Source organism: Pangasianodon hypophthalmus, chromosome 8, assembly GCF_027358585.1.
Source record: "Pangasianodon hypophthalmus isolate fPanHyp1 chromosome 8, fPanHyp1.pri, whole genome shotgun sequence".
In the NCBI taxonomy this organism is placed as follows: Eukaryota; Metazoa; Chordata; class Actinopteri; order Siluriformes; family Pangasiidae; genus Pangasianodon; species Pangasianodon hypophthalmus.
The window spans coordinates 11,337,809-11,359,592 of record NC_069717.1 but is presented as its reverse complement, the minus strand read 5'-3'; the positions used below and the strand labels follow the sequence as shown (position 1 = coordinate 11,359,592).

The 21,784-nt window shown below is 37.1% G+C and overlaps 2 protein-coding genes across 6 annotated transcripts; one reads left to right on the top strand and one right to left on the bottom strand.

The window, feature by feature from the left end:
* The first annotated feature begins 258 nt into the window (after positions 1-258).
* On the top strand, positions 259-6,261 carry LOC113530023 (torsin-1A-interacting protein 2). 3 transcript variants are annotated; one of them, XM_034306672.2, is made up of 8 exons: positions 259-462; positions 899-994; positions 3,101-3,250; positions 3,380-3,562; positions 3,699-3,818; positions 4,440-4,562; positions 4,639-4,689; positions 4,780-6,261. In XM_034306672.2, the coding sequence occupies exons 1-8, from the start codon at positions 393-395 to the stop codon at positions 5,571-5,573; spliced, it is 1,587 nt and encodes a 528-aa protein (XP_034162563.2). In that variant the 5' UTR covers positions 259-392; the 3' UTR covers positions 5,574-6,261. The 3 variants fall into 3 exon arrangements, with proteins under 3 accessions (XP_034162563.2, XP_026775505.3, XP_026775496.3); XM_026919704.3 differs by having other exon boundaries at positions 260-462; positions 902-994; positions 3,101-3,268; XM_026919695.3 differs by having other exon boundaries at positions 261-462; positions 3,101-3,268.
* A 2,309-nt stretch (positions 6,262-8,570) lies between these two features.
* On the bottom strand, positions 8,571-21,619 carry LOC113530800 (putative ferric-chelate reductase 1). 3 transcript variants are annotated; one of them, XR_008302179.1, is made up of 13 exons: positions 21,483-21,619; positions 19,086-19,302; positions 18,079-18,218; positions 17,598-17,686; positions 17,329-17,504; positions 16,849-16,944; positions 14,948-14,979; positions 12,081-13,771; positions 11,830-11,898; positions 11,366-11,457; positions 11,146-11,204; positions 10,730-10,905; positions 8,571-10,480 (listed from the first exon to the last, which is right to left on the bottom strand). XR_008302179.1 is itself a non-coding variant. In XM_026921520.3 (13 exons), exons 2-13 carry the CDS (start codon positions 19,300-19,302, stop codon positions 10,373-10,375), a joined length of 1,350 nt encoding a protein of 449 aa, XP_026777321.3. In that variant the 5' UTR covers positions 21,483-21,619; the 3' UTR covers positions 8,571-10,372. The 3 variants fall into 3 exon arrangements, 1 of the variants encoding a protein (XP_026777321.3); XM_026921520.3 differs by having other exon boundaries at positions 12,081-12,176; XR_008302178.1 differs by having other exon boundaries at positions 11,366-13,771.
* Between the last annotated feature and the right edge of the window lie 165 nt (positions 21,620-21,784).

The window sequence follows — 21,784 nt, the reverse complement described above, 5'->3', positions numbered from 1 at the left end:
ATATACTAGTGCAGTATGTAGTATCAGTGTATACGAGTGCAGTATGTAGTATACAGTGTATACGAGTGCAGTATGTAGTATACAGTATATACTAGTGCAGTATGTAGTATACAGTGTATACTAGTGCAGTATGTAGTATCAGTGTATACTAGTGCAGTATGTAGTATACAGTATATACGAGTGCAGTATGTAGTATACAGTGTATACTAGTGCAGTAAGTAGTATATATACTGTGGGACTCTGGTGTCTGACGCATGTTGTTTCCGGAAATGACTGGTGTTCACGCAAATGTGTCCCCCAGAAAACATTTCTCACTTCCTTTTTATCACTAGTTAGTTGTGTCGGATGGAATTAAAGTTTTATTAAAAGTGGTCTGATTTCATGTGACTCAAATGGATCGCGTCGATTCGGAAAGTGACAGTGCTGACTTGACAAGACCAACCAGACAGCTGCGGAATAAAGGTTTGTCTGTACAGAGTTTAAACCAAATTATCATGGTTGACCGTTAGCTTTTTAGCTTGCTTATAGTTTGTGCATGCATCTGAACTTTATGTGTGGACTTAATTTATGTAAGCTAACTAATGGCGGCTCTGTTACTTATTGAAGTGATGGATTTAGTGAATATGTGGATGGAACGGTTGGTCTTTAGAGATTTAACTGTATGTTTGCGATCAGAAAGCAATATGAAAGGGCTCGGCGAATAATACTGGCGAATAATACACTACTGCGGTTACTTTCGTTTTGCGCTTGCTCGCAATAGCTTAAGCCAAACTTGTACAGATGAAGAAAAAAAAAAGCCCAGGGCGCAGTTTGTGTAGCGAAGCCTAGCAGGTATTGTTGATTAAACTGAGTAAATAGACACTTGCGAAGAATAAAGATTAGTTGTTTTTGTGTTTAGTAGTCTTTGCGATTGATCTGAGACCGAGAGGAGCGCTGAAGAGGAAGAGAGACATCGCAGCTGTTCCCACCAATGAAGAGAGTGGCACAGATGAAGGTAGACATGAGTCAAAAGCTTGTAGATTCATTGTTGATTCAGCGTATATCGATCAGATATAATGTACACTCACCTCCATTGTAGCTATTGACCATTTTATCACCCCCTTTGTAGGTATACAAGTAGGTTTCTGACTGTAGCTGCTATTCACATGCCAGCCCTCTAATCCATCCCATAATGCAAAGCGATCATCATGTCACTGCTGCGATATATTCTATATGTATATTCAAAGAAAATCATATTTGTTACAATTATTGGTTCTCTCTCATGGCCATGTCAGAAGCTTGATTCTATGGACCATTTTAGTGTGGATTTGGACATTTGTTTTGGGACATTGTCCAGGCGAAAGCTCCATCGACAGCCCAGTTGTAACAGCAGGCAGATTTTTACTCTCCTTCATGGGGGCCGTGATGCCACAGATCCTAACACAGTTCATATCCTACACACAGATCCTAACACAGTTCATATCCTACACACAGATCCTAACACAGTTCATATCCTACACACAGATCCTAACACAGTTCATATCCTACACACAGATCCTAACACAGTTCATATCCTACACACAGATCCTAACACAGTTCATATCCTACACACATATCCTAACACAGTTCATATCCTACACACAGATCCTAACACAGTTCATATCCTACACACAGATCCTAACACAGTTCATATCCTACACACAGATCCTAACACAGTTCATATCCTACACACAGATCCTAACACAGTTCATATCCTACACACAGATCCTAACACAGTTCATATCCTACACACATATCCTAACACAGTTCATATCCTACACACAGATCCTAACACAGTTCATATCCTACACACAGATCCTAACACAGTTCATATCCTACACACAGATCCTAACACAGTTCATATCCTACACACAGATCCTAACACAGTTCATATCCTACACACAGATCCTAACACAGTTCATATCCTACACACAGATCCTAACACAGTTCATATCCTACACACAGATCCTAACACAGTTCATATCCTACACACAGATCCTAACACAGTTCATATCCTACACACAGATCCTAACACAGTTCATATCCTACACACATATCCTAACACAGTTCATATCCTACACACATATCCTACCACAGTTCATATCCTACACATATATCCTAACACAGTTCCCAGGGCCTTTGGAATAAAAACAGTCCCATAACATCACAGATGTTTACTATACTTAACAGTGCAGATTAGGTTCTTTTTGTATAACCATCCTTCTTCTTATATCAAATGCACATTTAATGTTTTTTTTCCCAAAAAGTTCTGTTTTTCTCTCATGTGACCATAGAACCCAGTTCTAGCCAAAGTACAGAATGGCTAGAATGATATACTTGATATAGGATATCATTCTAGCTAAGTATGTCATTTAGCAAAATCCAGGTGCTTACATTTGTGATAAGATGAAAGAGAAAGCTTCTCTTCTGGTACAACTTTGAGAAGAATAGTTTGTTGACATGGAGGTGGTGTCTGATTGTAGATTTGGATACTTGGTGATACCTAAATGCTACCATTTTCTGCAAATCTTGTAACAGTCATCCACAGAGAGATCTTTGCCACGCTAACCATCATCCTCACTGTGCGTGGGGGCAAAATACACTTGATACTCTCCCAGGCAGGTTCCTTTTAAACTTCTTATTTGTCACCCTATCAGTGGATATTGGAATTTTCAGGCATTTTATAAACATTGCCTGATTTACGAAGAACAACACACTTTTGTCTCTTTTGATTTGTGTATTTTCTTATCTTCCTCATGTTGATGAATGACTAAGGGAATTTGGCCTTTGTGCATTGTACCCTAGTGAAACAGGAAGTCATGGCTAAGTCTGAAGAATGTCAAAGGCTGCCAGCAAAAAAGATATATTTTTTTTACTAGGATTTTTAAAAAATTATTAAAATAAATTGACTTCATTGAATGGCTAATTGACCTCAAAGACTTTTAACAACCCTTTACCGATGGTAACAATAAATCTGGAGTTGACTGTAAATAATCGGTTAGATTTCTCTTAGTGAGTGTATGTTCTACAATAAATGTATTATATTAAATATACAGTATTACAAAATGAATATTTCAAACAGGATCTCCTGACAAGATCTCAAAGCTTCAGACTGCAAAGGATGCAGGAGACGGACATGAGAATGGGGACCAAAATAATACAGTGGAAATGGATGTGGAGGAACATGAAGATCAGAACCAAGATATGAGTTCAGAGGATGAAAGGGATAATTGTGAGGCAGTCATGAAGAGTGAGACTTTTAATACACTTTTATATTAAAATTGAGTTAAATCATTCAGAAACCTGTTGGAGAGTTATTGAGAGGTAGGGATCAAACTCACTGTCTCTGTGTCTGTACCAGCAAAACCTCTCATCCAGGAGAAAAGGGTCATCAGAACACTGCGTGTGGGGAATCTGGAAACAGAGGAGATGAGGGCATTCTTATGGCAGCAAAGAGACACACCTCAAAAGTCACAGGTGTCAGAGCTGCCCAAACTGACAGGGTGTGGAGACAAAGTTCATAGTTCTCAGACTTTATCAAGAGGTTTGTCAACATTCTGTCTTTGAGAAATAACTTTATACACATTTCTTTTATAAGGCTACCATATGATTGCTCCCTAAACATATTTCCATTGAATTTTCCATTTATTTTTCTCATGGCCATTCGATCTTCTCCACAGAACCCTCCAGAACAGGTTCTGCTTCTGTCAATCTCAAACCAGTGGAGAACAGGACAGACATTTTGACAGTGAGGAGCAGCATAAGAGAGTATCGGAACAAAATGGAGGAGAAAGCCAGAGGTCAGAATCACGCTGCATTCAGACTAACAGGCGACAATTTCATTAATCTCACTCCCAGATTGTAGTGACCACAACTATTCTAGCTTGTAATGTCCTGTGTTTTTATGTTCTGAATATTGTGGTGCTTAAATATACACTATATCATACACTATAATTTTACGTAACACTATGTTACCTTTGTCTTGTTAAAATATGTCTAAATTGTTAAAACATGAAAGTTTAATAACAGTGTCTCTTTCCCACCAAGCACAGCTTGGGAGCTAGGTAGGAGCCGAAGTTGGGAGACTAGAGAATAGACATAACATAATCCCTAACACTTCATAACTCTCCAGTTGTGCTGGACATCTTGTACAATATGGCTGGTCTAAGGAATACATTGGAGCCAGACTTTTGGATTTGTTAGTTTAAAGCATCATGATTAATTTGCATAAAATTGAGCAAAATTTCAATTCACTTGTCACTGTAAGTGTTAGGAGGTTGCATAGAAAATAAATGGTCATCTGTTTGCTTTCATGCTTGCTTGTGTAAATGCATGATTAGCCCTTTCATTTCACAGGTATATCTTTAAGTATTTTCTTTTCTTTTTTTATCATTATTGTCCTTTACTTTGTTTTACTGTAGGTGTTTCTGGTGCTGATCTTCAGGGCAGGGACAGGTATCCATATGTGAAAGGTCACACAACACACACCCACAAGACAAATAACCTTCCTGCTGAAAAACAGTCCCTACACCACACAAACACAGGTAGCACATCTCAGCTCTCAGCTTTGTTTGACTGCAAATAGAGATGAACATTTAACATTTTGTCTCTTCTTTGTAGAATTGAGGAAACAAATTATCACAAAAGCAGGTTCAAGTTCCCCCTCAAGAGGTATTACCTCCATTCCACACAGTCAAACACAGCTTGTCTTTTCATTATGTTTAATTAAGGTGCAATAACTGGTGTTATTTCTCTCTACAGCAGATGTATGGGGTGTATGCAGGTGGCTTCAGTGGGCTGTGTTCCTGCTAGCCTCACTTGCATTGGGCTTAATGGGTTATCAACACTTTCCATCCTCTTCCAGAACAACTGAACATCAAAACAGATTGTTGTACAGTGCAACTTTTGAAACCAACTTAGCTGAACTAAAGCCATTATTCCCTAACCAGCGACCGGAACTCTGGAAAAGGACTGAGATCCATCTTAAGCGCCACCTTAACCTGACCGATCCAACTGAACCAGTGAGTCTCATCCTAACCTCTGGTCGTGGGGCTGAGAAGACTCTGGGCTGTCTGGCTCAACAGTTAGCTGCGGCCTTTTCCAGAGCTCTCAACTCCTCAGTCCTGGGTATTGATGGAACCAGCAAAAGTGCACAAGACAGCGACCAGGTTAAGCTGGACATTGACAATGCACTGAAAGAGGCCTTTGAAGGCGGCACACAGGCAGCAGTTATTCACCATTTTGAAGAGCTTCCTCCTGGATCTACACTCATCTTCTACCGCTACTGTGATCATGAGAATTCTGCTTTTAAGAAAGTCTTTTTGGTTTTCACTGTCATGCTCCCGGTTGCTGAGCTAGACTTCAAACTCAGTCTGAATGCAGTGGAAGAGCAGGTGCAAGAGTACTTAAAAGAGAAGTTTGTCTCCTCTGACAGCACTGTTGAATTTAACCAGATGGATGTAGACAAGCTAAGTGGGCTGTGGAGTAGGATCTCCCATCTCATCCTACCGGTAGCTGCAGAGCAGAAGATTGAACAGCATGGATGTGGGGCGTGAAGGTTCTAATAACTGAGGGTTTTCACACCAGTATTGTGTCACTGGAGTGTAATAATTGTATTTGTGCAGCTAAATGGCTGGTGATATGTTCACTTAGCCAGGTTGGTCTTGACCTCTGGAACCTCTAATTGTCAAAACTAAATCTGTGAGGCTATATTTAAAAGATGTTCAGGAATCATATGTAAAATAGTTGTAAGTTTGTTTTTTGTTTTTTGTTTTTTGTTTTTTCTTCAAACATCTTGGACACATACAGTGGGATCTCTGGAAGATGATGCACTTAATGTCATGGCACCGGTGTTGGAATAATGCCATGTTAAATATTCTTTAACATAAAGTGCAAATATATTAATTGTTTTTTAATGCAGATTTCCATAAATCAAGGTCCAACATTCCTTCTTCATTCAGCTTTACCTCTGATTTTTGCTATATCTCTAATATACTCTCTCCAAAATAGTCATCAGGGATATTTACAAGGCTCACTTTCAACTGGAGTGCAGGTGTAAGGGTCAACTCCTTGGACCAGATGATTAATTGACTGAATTTATATTGTGAATTTATTTTTAGTGGTTCATATTATTGAATTTAGCACAAGCTATGTTGAGGTGAGGCTGTTTTTTTAAGCTTTGTTCTGGTTTAATATTGTGCACTTCACTAAATTTATAATGATTAAAACTAGAATGTATTTTTATGTGCTTGTTGGGTGTTTTTCTTGTTGCTGTTATATACTCTGAGAAAATGACTTGTTGAAATAGAGATGTGTTTACTTACAGATTAAACTCCTTTTTCATTGGATCAGATGTGCAGTTTAAGGAAGAAAAAAAAAACTAGGTTCTTTTCTAAGAGTAGAACATAAATCTAGGGTCTAAGACTATGAACGAGATTCTATAAATCTTTAGAACGTATCCACATCTGTGCATCTGTAGCAACGAGCAATTAAAAACGTTCCCCTGTACTCAGAAAACTAGATTTTTAAAAGAACAATTTTTGAACTCAGAAAACTATCTATATCCTGCACAGTAAAATTAACTAGCATGATAACTATTGGAGAACAAACTTATATCATCCCAGCTGCTGAGGGAAATATCACATGAGAGCAGTGGGAACCGGGAATATGGTCACACCCAATAAAGGTTAACCTAACTAACGTATGCTGTGTACAAGTTATCTGAATTGCACTATTGTACATTTGCTGAGACTGAAGTGAACAGTGTAATTTGGTCAGTATCAATAAAATATTATCATGTTGATAAGAGTCTTCCAAAGTAAGGCCCTTGTCAGGTATAACTTACGGCCACCCCCTTATATTAGATGTCTGAAGTGTTTGCTGTTATATCTGTTTAGACTTCATTTTGTTTTATATGCCTTCTTAAGAAAAAGGGCTTGTGTAAGTAGAATAGAATAACTACACTTTCCATAAAAGAAAAAAAAAAACATTTAAGTTTTTAATCTGTGGTGTTATAAAAATATGAACTCAAGCTCAGAAAAAAAAATTATTCAGTAGAATGTATTCACCCTTACAGATATAAGGTCAAGTCCAGAATTTGCTACCCTTCATGAAAACAGGCAAAAATGGATATATATAATGGGGACACTAAAAGCCACACACTGAAGGTGAATATGGCTATTTTTTAAATAATAGATATCATAAAATAACCTTTGTCAACTGATTGCTGATATTCTTACAAGTGTTCAAAAATGACATGCAAATTTATATTCATGCAAATGAGCCTCCATTAATAATGAGGCGCACTCACAAGTGTGTCTGACCCGTTGCGTACATGCCGGAATCACTCCAAGGGCCATACCTGTTCATTTGCTGTGGTCCGAAGGATAGCAGGCAGGGTGGGCCCGTCAGATAGCATGCTCTGTTCACCCACTCTATTTGTCCTCCACACAGCACAGTATAGAAAACTCATCCTGGCCCAAAGTATCATCAGATGTTCCAGTGGCATTGATCCTGAAGCTATGAACCATCTCAAACAATAGGCTATGGGTTTAGTTCCCTGACATAGTCAATCATGGTAAAAATAGCAATAAGTCAGCTATTAAAATTACCTGCAGCACAATGTGCAGCAACAAGCTCTATGTGATGGTGCACATTTAAAGATTAAATTACAATATTAACAAAGATCAAAGGATTAGTGTGTTATATTCAGCATCTTGAATCTATTTCTTTAAAAGGAAGAAAATGGGAAAGAAGTTTGACATAGAGGGAACCTTTTAAAGGCTGCCCACATGGGGTCATGGCCATGAAATGAAGATTTCTTCAATCTTCAACAATTTTATAAATACAGTGTGTTTTCCCATTTAAAAAATTTACATATATAGCCAGAAACAAGCTTTTCATAACATGATGTGACATTTGCCAAGTGTGGTGGAGCTAAGCCTTTTTCAAATCTGAAAGTTTTTCAAACACAAGTATTCACACATGGACAAGAATACTGAAATTAACATATTTTGTTGAGCTGTAATATTTTATTTAGTATAAGAAAAGACATGTAATTGGCTGACCAAAATCATTGTTTCTACTTGTATTCTATCTTAGAAACTGCAAAAGACTGGTTGCAAATTTATTGACGCTTACACAAATTAATAATTGATGAAGCCTTACCAGTTTACTGGACAAATGGTTCTGAGTGCTAAGGGATGTACAGTCCCCTCTGAAAGTATTAGAATGGCAAGGCCAGTTCTTTGTTTTTGCTATACACTGAAGACATTTGGGTTTGAGATCAAAAGATGAATATGAGACAATAGATCAGAATTTCAGCTTTTATTTCCTGATCCATCCATTTTCTATACTGCTTATCCTACACAGGGTTGTGTGGAGCCTGGAGCCTATCTCAGGGAACTAACACTTAATATTTGGTTGCATATTCCTTGCTTGCAATAACTGCATCATGCTGGCGACCCACTGACATCACCAAACTGTTGCATTTTTCTTTTATGGTGCTTTTCCAGGCTTGTACCACAGGTTCTTCCACTTGTTTTTTGTTTTGGGGGGTTTCTCCCTTCATTCTCTGCTTCAGGTGGTGAATGACTTGGCCAGTCTAAAACCTTTCACTCTTTTCCCCTGGAAAAGAGGGGCAGTCGTGGCCTTATGGATAGAAAGTCGGACTTACTACCCAAAGGTGAACCTGAAGGTTGGGGGTTCGAGTCTCGGGTCCGGCAGGGATTGTAGGTGGGGGGGAGTGAATGACCAGCGCTCTCTCCCACCCTCAATACTGAGGTGAGACCCTTGAGCAAGGCACTGAACCCCCAACTGCTCCCCGGGTGCTGCAGCAAAAAAAAAAAAAAAAAAAAAAAAGGCTGCCCACTGCTCCGGGTGTGTGGGTGTGTGTGTGTGTGTACTTGGATGGGTTAAATGCAGAGCACAAATTCTGAGTATGGGTCACCATACTTGGCCACAAGTCACTTCACTTCATGAAGTCCTTTTGGCAGTGTGTTTTGGGTCATTGTCTTGATGCATGATGAATTTCCTCCCAATTAGATTGGATGCATTTCTCTGTAAATTGGCAGACAAAATGTTTTGTAGACTTCTGAATTCATTCTGCTGCTACCATCGTGAGTTACATCATCAATAAAGATTAGTGAGCCCATTCCAGAAGCAGCCATGCAAGCCCAAACCATGACACTACCTCCACCATGCTTGACCGATGAGCTTGCATGTTTTGGATCATGAACATATCCTTTCTTTCTCCAAACCTTGGCCTTTCCATCACTTTGGTAGATGTTAGTCTTGGCTTCAGAACTTTTGTGGCTCATCTCTGTTTTTTTTTTTTTTTTTTTTTTTTTGTTTACAAAATCTAATCTGGTCTTCTGATTCTTACTGCTGATGCGTGGTTTGCATATTGTGGTATGGCCTCTAGATTTCTGCTCTCGAAGTCTTCTTTGAACGGTGGATTGTGATACCATCACCCTTGCCTTGTGAAGGTTGTTGGTGATGTCACTGACTGACTGACTGTTGTTTTGGGGCTTTTATTCACAGCTCTCACAATGTTTCTGTCATCAACTGCTGTTGTTTTCCTTGGCTGACCTGTTCGATGTCTGGTTGTTAGTACACCAGTGGTTCCTTTCTTTTTCAGGACACTCCAAATTGTTGTACTGGCTGTGCCCAATGCTTGTGCAATGGCTCTGATTGATTTTTTCCTCTTTTCTCAGCTTCAAAATTGCTTGCTTTTCTCCCATTGATAGCTCTCTGGTCTTTATGTTGGTTTATCCTTTTTAACAACAAATGCAGTCTTCACAGGCGAAACCCAGGGCTCAAACCAAGCTCAAAACTGTTTAAACAGTCAATCTAACAGGACACATCTGGACAACAAGAAACTCCTGTCAGTTACATGGTGCCATGTTTTAAGTTGTTTAACACGTCTAGATTTAAATATCTGGAAATCATATTGGTGCTGAAATTCTGATCTATCATCTCATATTTTATTTTTTGATGTCAAACGTTTTCAGTGTACAGCAAAAAATAAATAAATAAGTAAAAAATTGGCCTTGCCATTCCAATACTTTCGGAGGGGACTGTAGATTCTCTCTTTTCAGAATAAAGATATATATTTCTCTACAAATACAAAATCAAAATCTACATTGATATTAAGCATTGATAACAGGAATAATACATTAATAAGATATGATATATAAGAATATATGATGTGAAAACACATTCAGAACCAAATCTCAGAAAGCCAATATATATCCTGTACATACTAAATGGAGACAGCTTGAAATTATTGATGTAGAAAAGTAACAAATAAGTAAAAAATTATACACATAATTAAAATATGATGGTCTTTGACTCTTCAGGTATCAGTCGTACAATGGCACAAAAATATTCCTAATACAAGTGCTATAGTAAATGCTATATTCATCCCACTAAAAATTACCAGGCATGTACACCAGTAAGAAACCTGAAAAAGCAAAAAGAACACCATAAACACCTTTTATTTCATCTTCTAATTCTTAGAAGGAAGGCTAAGTGTATAGAAATTAGTGCTAATATGGTAAGGTAGAGTTAACAAAATTATTCATGCTTGCTATCCAACAAACCATAAAAGCATAAGTTCACAGATTGTTATCTTACTCCACAGAGAGTACAGTGTATTATTATATGAAGCATGATTAAAGATTTTGGAATGGAAAGTAAAAGTTAATCTTACCCTGCAATTCTGTTTGCTTGATGCAGTTTGTTGTCGGTTCTTTTGTTTTAGTATGCCATATAAAAAAAATGGACATGACAGCAATTGGCATGCTAAATAAACTCCCATCAGTATGGCAGGCCAGAAGCAGGGGTTTTTGGAACAATCCTCCACAAGACCAACATATATTGCAGCAACTTTAAAAAGTAAGAAAAGCAGAGATGTAAGAATACCAGGAAGGTCAGTAGATAAATGAGACTGATCACGAAAAAGAACTGAACTCAAATCCTCAAACATCTTCTCTGGATTGTGGTAAAAAATATATATATATATATATGGTTAAAGACCAAAAGATACATTTATACAAGACTTATATGTAAGATAATTGTGCTGGCTATGAATTTCTCTAAGACAAGAATCAAACAAGGCATTCTTACTTGTAAAACAAAAGTTTATGGATGCAACCACTCTGAGCACCCAGCAGAAAATCTTCCTTCTGAAATTTGTAACAAAAAAAACCATCTTTCTTTTGTTCTTGGATAAAAGATAAAGATAAATAGACAAAAGAAAAAAGATCAATTTTGATTGCCCTAACTTTTCGTTTTTACAGTGGCATAACCTAGTAGTGTCACACTGAAACAATTTAAGGAAACTCACAATTCATGGCTCGGTCCACAGAGAAAGAATATTAGAATAGTTTGGCACAAGTTCAGGCTTGCTGCCACTCCTGCCAGTATTTTGCCCTCAACCTATACATGTACAGATTCATGTACACACACAGACAAATACACATAGATGGAAAGACCATCGAATTGAATTTTCAACATGAATGTTACTGGACATTATTATGGCTTAACATAAGTGAACACATGATCTTTGACATCTGATGAGCTTACTATAGGTAATTATTTCTTGTTTTGTGTTTTTGTATTTAGTGCATCTATGATATAGTATATTGTTAATAGTAACCTTTGTGTATTTCCCAAATCTTGAATTATGACTATACATTATTTAAAGTTGATGTGGCAGATTAATTGGAGATTGGACAAATGGGGCTGAAAGAATATACCAGTCTGACACCTAGAACTAGCTGGAATAAATTTAGGAAAAAATATTCTTACTTGTTTGTTATCTATCAGTAAGAGGATGAAAGCAGCCAATGAAAATGCCAAAGACAGAAATGATGTCACCTGTAAAAAAGAGTTTTTGAATTTCTGTGTATGTAAAAGAATCATTTTGCATGTAATGTATTTTTAATGTTTATTTATACTGTGTACTTGGGCTAAATAATTTGTTGGATGTGGAATGCATATGTCCTGATGTTTAAAGTAAAAATATTTAAAGAATATTGTAGAAGAATTATAGATTTTACCTTCATCCATGCACATACATGGGTTTTCATTAGGAAAAGACCACACTCAGCAAGAGAAAGGTAACTGAGCAAATGTAGAGTTAGAGATGACTCAAACTAAGATACAGAGCGAGAGAATGATTATTAACCAGGAAAAGTTATAAATACACAATACATTGTCAATACAAAAAACTTTCTGATTTTCTGCATTAATTTCTTAAATTGGGACACCCAATCAAAATAGCAAATCAAAGTACTACATAACTACTAATGACACACTAATGACATAATGTCAGCATGCTGAGATGATCATGAACATAAATAATACTTTTGGACTGGCCTGTTTGTGCTTATTATTGCTTTGAGATTGTAAATGTCAAACATAACAAATAAATATGCTCTTCCCTTTTCACCACTGAATTTGATATCAATGGAAATGCTGAAATTAATATTCGCTATCTTTCTTGCTTAGCTTTCTGCTTCCCTCTGAGTTCCCAGGAAGAAACAATGAGGGAAAAAAGCTTAAAGTCCCACCTAATGTTATTATTGCATCAACAGCTTATTGTGGATGTGATTCCCTACAATATCTTCTTTCCTACATGAATTGCCTTCTCTTTTTATGGTATGCTGTAAATTTTGCAGTAATTTACTGGCAACCTGAGTTGCTAGTAAAGTGCTATAAAATGTACAGTAAACAACTGTAAAACATAATTACAGTAAAGAGCTGTAATATCTTACATGGTATAAAGTAACACTTAATCCAATACATTTCTTCAATCCAGGATATAACTGAGCTGAAGGATCTTGCTCTAGGACCCAATCATGGCAGACTGGTGCTGCTGGGATTTGAACACATAGCCTTCTGTTCTGTGACACCACTGAGCCAACACAACTAACACTATTAATGCAAAATTCTGACAATACCCTAGAAGCCAAAGGCTCACAGTTTTCTACATGCTGCTGTGTATATACACACTGCCCACTTTATTAGGAATACCTGTACACTTACCCTTTCATGCAATTATCCAATCAGCAAATCATGTGGCAGCAGCAGCACAATAACAGCAGCAGTGCAAGAACAGGAATCGAAGGAAACACAGGGGACACAGGCTCCCTCAAACTGGACAGTTGAAGACTGGAAAAAGACCGGGTGATGTTTTTCCAATCTTCAAATGTCAAGTTTAGGTGAGCCTGTGCTTACTGTAAGATTCCTGTTCTTGGCTGACAGACGTGAAGCCTGTTATAATGTTCTGCCAATCCGTCTCAAGATTCCACTTGCTGTGCATTCTGAGATGCTTTTCTGCTCACCATGGTTGTAAAGAGTAGGAGTGTAAAGATTATTTGAGTTACCATAGCCTGCCTGTCACATGGAACCAGTGTGACCTCTCTCATCAACAAGGTGTTTATTGTTTTTGTGTTTTTCTTGTAAACTCTAGAGACTGTTGTGGGTGAAAATCCCAAGATATTAGCACTTTTGGAAATACCCAAACCAGTCACGGAAATCACATTTTCCCAATTTGACATTTGAACAATAACTGAAGAGAGAGATGTAAAGGCACAGTTGCACAGTTGCAGCAGGACTGCATTTTGTCTGGTTCAAATGTTATTGCCAGAGTTTGGTTTAAAAAAAAACAACAACAACAATTTTTGCCACCTACCGCTAGAGACACATTTTTGATGCATAGGCCTGGGAGGCACTAGACTGTCGTCTCCTTTTGTCCAAAAAAAAAAAAAAAAAAAAAAAGGTATTATAAGGCATTAGGCTAGGTTTAAGGTGCTCTAAAGTCTCCCATAACTTCAAATCTGTATGAAATAAAATGCCTTTTTGTTAGAAACAGAACTGAGCATTATTATATTAGATATCAAAGAAACATTAAAATATAATTACACTTAAACGCTGATTCAGTTGCACAATGAAATGTACTGAAATGCACTGATGCCACATACTGAGGAGATAGCACTATACACTTTTTCCAATTTTCCCTAAGACTACTGGTGCAAATCTTACCAATTAAAATGTATTTGATTGGATGCGTCTCTGCCTGTATGAAATTGGGTATTCCACTGAAAGGCAGAACACGCCTATAGAGTGCATGGGATACCATTTTTTTGGTGATACCTGGAACACATTGCTTGGGATTGGGAACAGGTGTGCTTGATTTCAAGGCTGGAGATCTTGAATGGAGTTACTGTATGTGTCAAATAATGCGGTTTGTAATTCTTGACTTAACAAAGGATGATGAGACTTGGAGTTCATGCAGTGACATTACATTCACAGTCCATTTTTCTCTAACACAGCTATCACGGGTGCTGCTGTGACAATTTATACCACTACATTAGCTTACTGAACAACTGAACTATCAAAGCTTCCTGACTCATCCTGCTAAAATCACATTCCCAAGTCTATTTGCATGTGGTGGAATACCTGAAATCTACAGCTCAGAGGGAATAAACCATTAAACCAGTGCCATTTTAACACATTTCAGTTGGTGGTTTCATTTGTATAACATACAAGTTTAAGAAATATAATTTCCAGAATATTATTATTATTATTATTATTATTATTGTTGTTGTTGTTGTTGTTGTTGTATTAAATGCAGTAGTATAAATACACAAGATGAATGTGCATCAAAATTTACATGCAAGAATCAGGGATGATTTTAAATCAGGAAATGACTCCACATTTTGCTGATTTTACCACATGTTTCATTTGTTGGACATGCACAATCAAAACAGATAAAAGCAAAGCAATATGAGACTGGGCAAAGTGAAAGAATAGAATAATAATTTGTAATTAATCACATTTGTAATTAAAGCACATAAATAATAAGAATCATTTAGAAAAATCTGCCTGTCTAATTCAAATAAATGAAATATTAACATCATACCAAAAAGGTTTGTGGTGGAGCAGTTGTTGTGACTATATAAGTGAGAAATTAGAGAGAGCATTATTCAAATTTTGGAATTTTTGGAAAGTAATGCAAAATACATAACAGAACTACAGAACTTAAGTACTATTAAGGTTCACACAGTTCCAAAGGTTTGGGCACCTATGGCCAAGTTGCGTATTTTGTTGATTCTTGAAGTGAAAAGAAATAAACATAACCTCTGCAGCATATTTTTAAAAATATTTTTTCCTGCAAATATTAATGTGCAATTACTTTATATTTTATGAGCCTATAAAATAGAAAAAATATATATATAGTAATTGTTGCATGTGCAACAGTTTGGACACCCTACAATCTCAGAACTTAATTAACTCATTAGGCCTTATTTGATTCATTAGGACTCATTAGGCAGGTGACAAATAGTCATTAAGAATAACAATTCCAAAGCATAATAAATTCTCTGATGCTTTAAACCTTGTGCTAACATTTAATAACCAAGGGGCTCCTCTAAGCAGCTGAATAAGGATCTGAAAATGAAGCTCATTACTGCCTACAAAAGAGGGAAAGGCTATAAAAAGATATCAAAGCACTTCCAACTCACATTTTCCACTGTCATTACGAAATGGAAGTTAAAGGGGAACTGTAGAAGTCAAGCCAAGATCTGGCAGACAAAAAAAAAAAAAAAAAACCTTCAGACAGAGCTGCTTGTATGGCAGAAAGGCAAACAATATCCCCAAATGCCACTAACGGCCTAACTGACACAGGAATGGTGCACCATTTTACTGTGCAGTGCTGCTTGCACAAACAGGATCTGCATGGAAGAGTCTTCAGAAGGAAACCGTACCTGCTACCTCATCACAGACGTGAAGGAAAGTGGCCACAATCACCAAAGGTATGTTTGTAGAAAGGAGCAGCATTTCATGAAAAGAACATCTTGCCTACTGTTAAGCATGGGGGTTGATTTATTATGCTTTTGGGTTCATGTGGCAGCGAATGGCACAGAAAACATTGCACAGGTAGATGGAAGAATGGATTCCAGTAATTATCAGAAAATTCTAGAAACAAATATGACACAGTCAAGAAACTGATGCTATAAAGAGACTGGCTTCTAAAACAGGATAATGATCCAAAATACCTCGAAATCTACTGTGAACTCCTTCAAGAAACACAAGCTGAAGCTTATGGAAAAGACCTCACAGTCCCCTGACTTGAAAATCTGTGTGTTGGTCAGCCCAGGAATATCTCAGAACTAGAAACTTTCTGCAAGGAAGAGTGGGTGAAAATTTCTAAAATAAGAATAGGAAGTATTTGCAATCTGTGATATCTGCCAAAGGGGGTGTTACTAAGTACTGCCTCCATAAGGTTATTTTTTTTAAATAGTTTGAGGCAGAGGTTGTTTACTTCTTTTCACTTCAAAAATTAATAAAATGTGCCGGGGTGCACAAATATTTCTGAAAACGATAGTTTTGCATTAAAATGGATAGATATTGTGTATTAAATGTTGTATGTGTTTACAAAAGCAAACCATTATGCTTATTATTATACGTATCTATGCTATTATAAACCTATTTACAAATATATTCTGTATATTATCTGTATATATTCTGTAGAATAAAATATAGTATATTCTAAATAGGCCATTAAACAGGCCTATTTAGACACAACTATTTAAAGCTCCCACAAGTATAGATAAGCCAATCAATGATTTCTCATTGAATTTATTTGTAAAATAATATGTAAAAGCACAGATGTTTTAAAAGTCCTCAGTTATATTGTGACTTTCTGAATGAGCAGCTATTTCTCTGTATTGTAACAGTCATAGGTCTGTAACTAGTGACTTTAGTAAGAATAACACAGTCTAGCAGAGGTAGGTGTTGTGGGATTGCCTTGAATTAACACACCTGAGGATAATGTTGTTGATGTTGATGTTGATGCCGTTGATGTTGATGTTGATATCGTTGATGTTGATATCATTACGGTGGTTGTTGTTACAGGGTCTGGTGTAGAGGTTGGTGTCGGGGTTGAGGAAGAGATGTCAGCAAGCCAGAATGTATTATATGTAGAATAAAATATATTATGCATTATATGTAGAATAAAATATATTATATTCTAAATAGGCCATTAAACAGGCCTATTTTGACACAATTATTTACAGCTCCCACAAGTATAGATAAGCCAATCAATGATTTCTCATTGAATTTATTTGTAAAATAATATGTAAAAGCACAGATGTTTTAAAAGTCCTCAGTTATATTGTGACTTTCTGAATGAGCAGCTATTTCTCTGTATTGTAACAGTCACAGGTCTGTAACTAGTGACTTATTAAGAATAACACAGTCTAGCAGAGGTAGGTGTTGTGGGATTGCCTTGAATTAACACACCTGAGGATAATGTTGTTGATGTTGATGTTGGTGTTGATGTTGATGGTGATGGTGATGTTGATATCGCTGATGTTGATGTCATTACGGTGGTTGTTGTTACAGGGGCTGGTGTAGAGGTTGTTACCGGGGTTGAGGAAGCAAGCCAGAATGTACTATAACTCTTAACGAATGTAGCCCTGAACAAGCACATAAATGACAGTAATCATAACTCTTCTATAATTTGCTCTTCTGTCTATTGCATAATGTTTATAACTAAACAGAGAAATAACCTGAAAAAATATACTCCAGTTTCAGAAACATTCCATTTGACCTTTACTTCAGCCTTTCGTTGGTTATTTGTTTGTGTGACAGCTTTACCCTGTATAAAGAAAGACGTAAGTATGTATTTTAAATAGCCATATTATTCTTCACCTACTATTCTTCAACAATGATCTTTTTATCAATTTATAATAAAATTACACATAATTACACATGAATTTACAATGTAAACAGTTACGGACAGTTATGGTTATGTCATACCTATAGTAGTGGTACACATGCTTTAACAACCATAAATTATTCTTATTACAATTAAAAAAAAAAAACAGATTTCTTGCTATTAATTGACGGGCTTTCTTCTATTTTGATGCCAAATAAAGTGTTGGGAATAGTATTGTAGAATAAGAATTTTAAGAATGTTGGTCACATCATTACATCCTGCTGTTGTTTTGGTTTCTTAACTAGTGGGAAATTGAGAAGGATCACACTCACATTTATACCATCGCATTGCTGAAGTCTGCTGAGGTTTGGGTCCAACAGAGAAAAAATCCCCTGAGGTGTTGGGTTGCCTGATTTTCGTGCTTCCAGCATAAAACCTCTGAATGTTTCACCGCTGTCAGCTTTCAGTGTTACTTTAGATAAAAATAAGATACATGAATGTAAAAAAATATATAAGAGATGATGTTCTGATGTGTGGTCATGGTACTGTACAGATCACACAAGTCATTATCTTTGTATATGTTCTCAATCATCATGCACAAAATGCAGCATTAAGTGTTTTTCTTTTCACGCCACATATGCAGTATAGTGAAACAATTTTGTAAGAGGGTGTGATGGCCATACAATGTGCTCTTTAATTCTGTACTGTACCTATATCTGTCTACTTAGTTGTTATTATCCACTGAACCCTTGCTACAGCTCATTAAGACACATGTTTATTAATATGACAAAAATATAAACGTAGAAAAGTCTCACAGTTAGGACAAATGCCAGACTGAATTCATGAAGCAACAAATTCGCACGTGGTGATGAAGGGATAATTTTGTGGTGGATTTGGAAATTTGAATTCATCCTTCTCTTTTGGTTCCACTTGGTGACACGGTGATGGACATTTACTTTTTGGGAGGGAGATGTTTTCATGAGAATAATAGTTCAGCCAACAGTGTAATGACACAGCATATATTATTGACTTTTAAGGTGTAGTCTTAAATCTACCTACCTACCTACCTACCTACCTAAGTTTGTTGTGATATAGGCTCACTTCCTGTTTGGCATCATCACCACTTTGTTAAGGTGTCAATGGAAAACAGTTATAAATATCAAAGACCCTTTTCATAACTTTTGTGACAAATAGTCACACTTATAAGTTTAATGATAATGGCACCAAATTTCTAGGACTAATGGAAACAATATATATTTTGGTACCCCTTGAACTGGCAGGATAGGCCTTAAAGCTAAGAAAAATTCATTGGCAGTAAAAGAGAGAAAAAGACACCCACCATCAAAGGATTTTCCCACATCTAGAAGATCAACAGTGATATTATCTGGGTCAACTTTAAAAGGTGGTTCAGTGTCCTGAGGCTGATTGTTGCCGTGACGAACTTCCATTGTTTGACATATATCTGGATCGTTGTCAAAATTACCATTGCTGTAACATTTCACAAAGTGCAATATGGGTCCTCCGAAGTAAATAAAGATTATAACTCGGGGTTTCATCTATAAAGCAAAGAAGAGAAAATAAGATATTATTTAAATGAATGTTGCATTAATTTAAAATTAGATCAATACTAAAACATTTCCAGCTGTGTATTAAAGGCCTTCCTTTTAAGTTTAGAAAAAAGCAAGGTAATTTTCAACTAAACAGTGAACACAGCCAATTTTGTACTTCCAGCCATGGACGGCTGTGATATCATCTGGATTTGAACTTGTGATCTCCAACAGAACAAATGCTTTTTTGTTGCTCTATGTTAGGTCTAACCACTAGGATAAATGTTAAGACCTTCCACAAGTTGTGCACTTCTGTTTTGTCAGCTAGATTTATTAGCTAAATTATATATCGTAATACATATTGTGTGTCGTGCAAATGTTTTCCAGTGCTGTGATATGATATTTTTGTCACTTTTGAGGTTTCCTGTGTATGTGAGCATGCAGATAAGGAGATATTCAAGTGCTTCTCACTACCTCCACTGTATATATATATATATATATATATATATATACATATATATACACATATATACATATATATATATTTCATAACCTTTTACTTAGATGCTGGTTGCATAACAGCAAGTAGCCTGTTTAGATGAATAGATTTGAGCTGTTTGACTTGTTAAACGTGTCTCTGTACCGAGTAGCCCACTTTGAAACTGTTTTTAAACTAATTTTGTTGTGCCATCTGAATGCCTCAAGGTGAAATATACTTGTGTATTACAAAAATACAACACACTGAGTAAAAAAAAAAACATTAAATCTTTTCCTCAGCTAATCACAACATTTTGCCAAAAGGTGGTGACATATTTATCATAGTATGTTTTGTTCCAGTTCGAGGCTACTTACACCGATCAGCCATAACATTAAAACCACCTGCCTAATATTGTGTAGGTCCCCCTAGTCCCACCAAAACAGTTCTGATCTGTTGAAACATGGACTCCACAAGACCTCTGAAGGAGTGCTGTGGTATCTGGCACCAAGACGTTAGTAGCAGATCCTTTAAGTCCCGTAAGCTGTGAGGTGGGGCCTCCATGGATTGGACTTGTTTGTCCATCACATCCCACAGATGCTCGATCGGATTGAGATCTGGGGAACATGGAGGCCAAGTCAACACCTTGAACTCTTTATCATGTTCCTCAAACCATTTCTGAAAATTTTTGCAGTGTGGCAGAGCACATTATCCTGCTGAAAGAGGCCATTGCCAGTAGGGAATACCGTTGCCGTGAATGGGTGTACTTGGTCTGCAACAATGTTTAGGTAGGTGGTACGTATCAAAGTGACATCCACATGAATGCCAGGACCCAAGGTTTCCCAGCAGAACACTGCCCAGAGCATCACACTGCCTCCGCCGGTTTGCCTACTTCCCATAGTGCATCCTGGTGCCATCTCTTCCCCAGGTAAGCGATGCACACACCCTGGCTGTCCACATAATGTAAAAGAAACCATGATTCATCAGACTAGGCCACCTTCTTCCATTCCTCCACCTTCCAGTTATGATGCTCACGTGCCCATTGTAGGTGCTTTCGACAGTGGATAGGGGTCAATATGGGCACTCTGACTGGTCTGTGGTTACACAGCCCCATATGCAGCAAGCTGTGTGTTCTGACACCTTTCTAGCATAGCCAGAATTAACTTTTTCAGCCAAATCCGTGTGCATCAATGAGCCTTGGGTGCCCATGACCCTGTTGCCGGTTCACTGGTTGTCCTTCTTTGGACCACTTTTGGTAGGTACTAACCGCTGCATACCAGGAACACCCCACCCCTGCTGTTTTGAAAATGCTTTGACCTAGTCGTCTAGCCATCACAATTTGGCCCTTGTCAAAGTCGCTCAGATACTTACGCTTGCCCATTTTTCCTGCTTCCAACACATCAACTTCGAGAACTGACTGTTCACCATCTGCCTAATATATCCCAACCCTTGACAGGTGCCACAGTAATGAGATAATCAATGTTATTCACTTCACCTGTCAGTGGTGTTAACGTTATGGTTGATCAGTCTATATCTTCAAGGTAAAATAGTTATGGACTAATATAATAATCTTTTTAACCCATTATCTGATGATAATGATCATAGATCAAGCCTGCAATCTCTTCACGGATAAACACATTTTTTTCCACTTTTTGACATTATAAAAGTTATATTGTTATATTGGATGTAATAGATATAAAGTAAAATACTTTACCTTGAATCAGAATCTCTTGGGAATGGTAGGAGTCTTCTCTCTTGTTTCAGGAAGTTCATCTTTAAGTTTGCTTGATAGACCCAGCCCTTAATTATTTTTTAACCAGGGTGACTGTGTACTTTGTCCCATGCTGCGCTGTGCTTATAAGTTTCTGCAGTGTGAGAATGCAGTGATGTGAGACAGGTGCAATCAGCCATACATCTCTAGATGCAACAAACATGTGAAGTATTCAGCAGCTACTATATGACTGGCAGATGAAAGTTTCTCTGAGCTTTTCAGATGACAAATCTATGGCAAAGTTA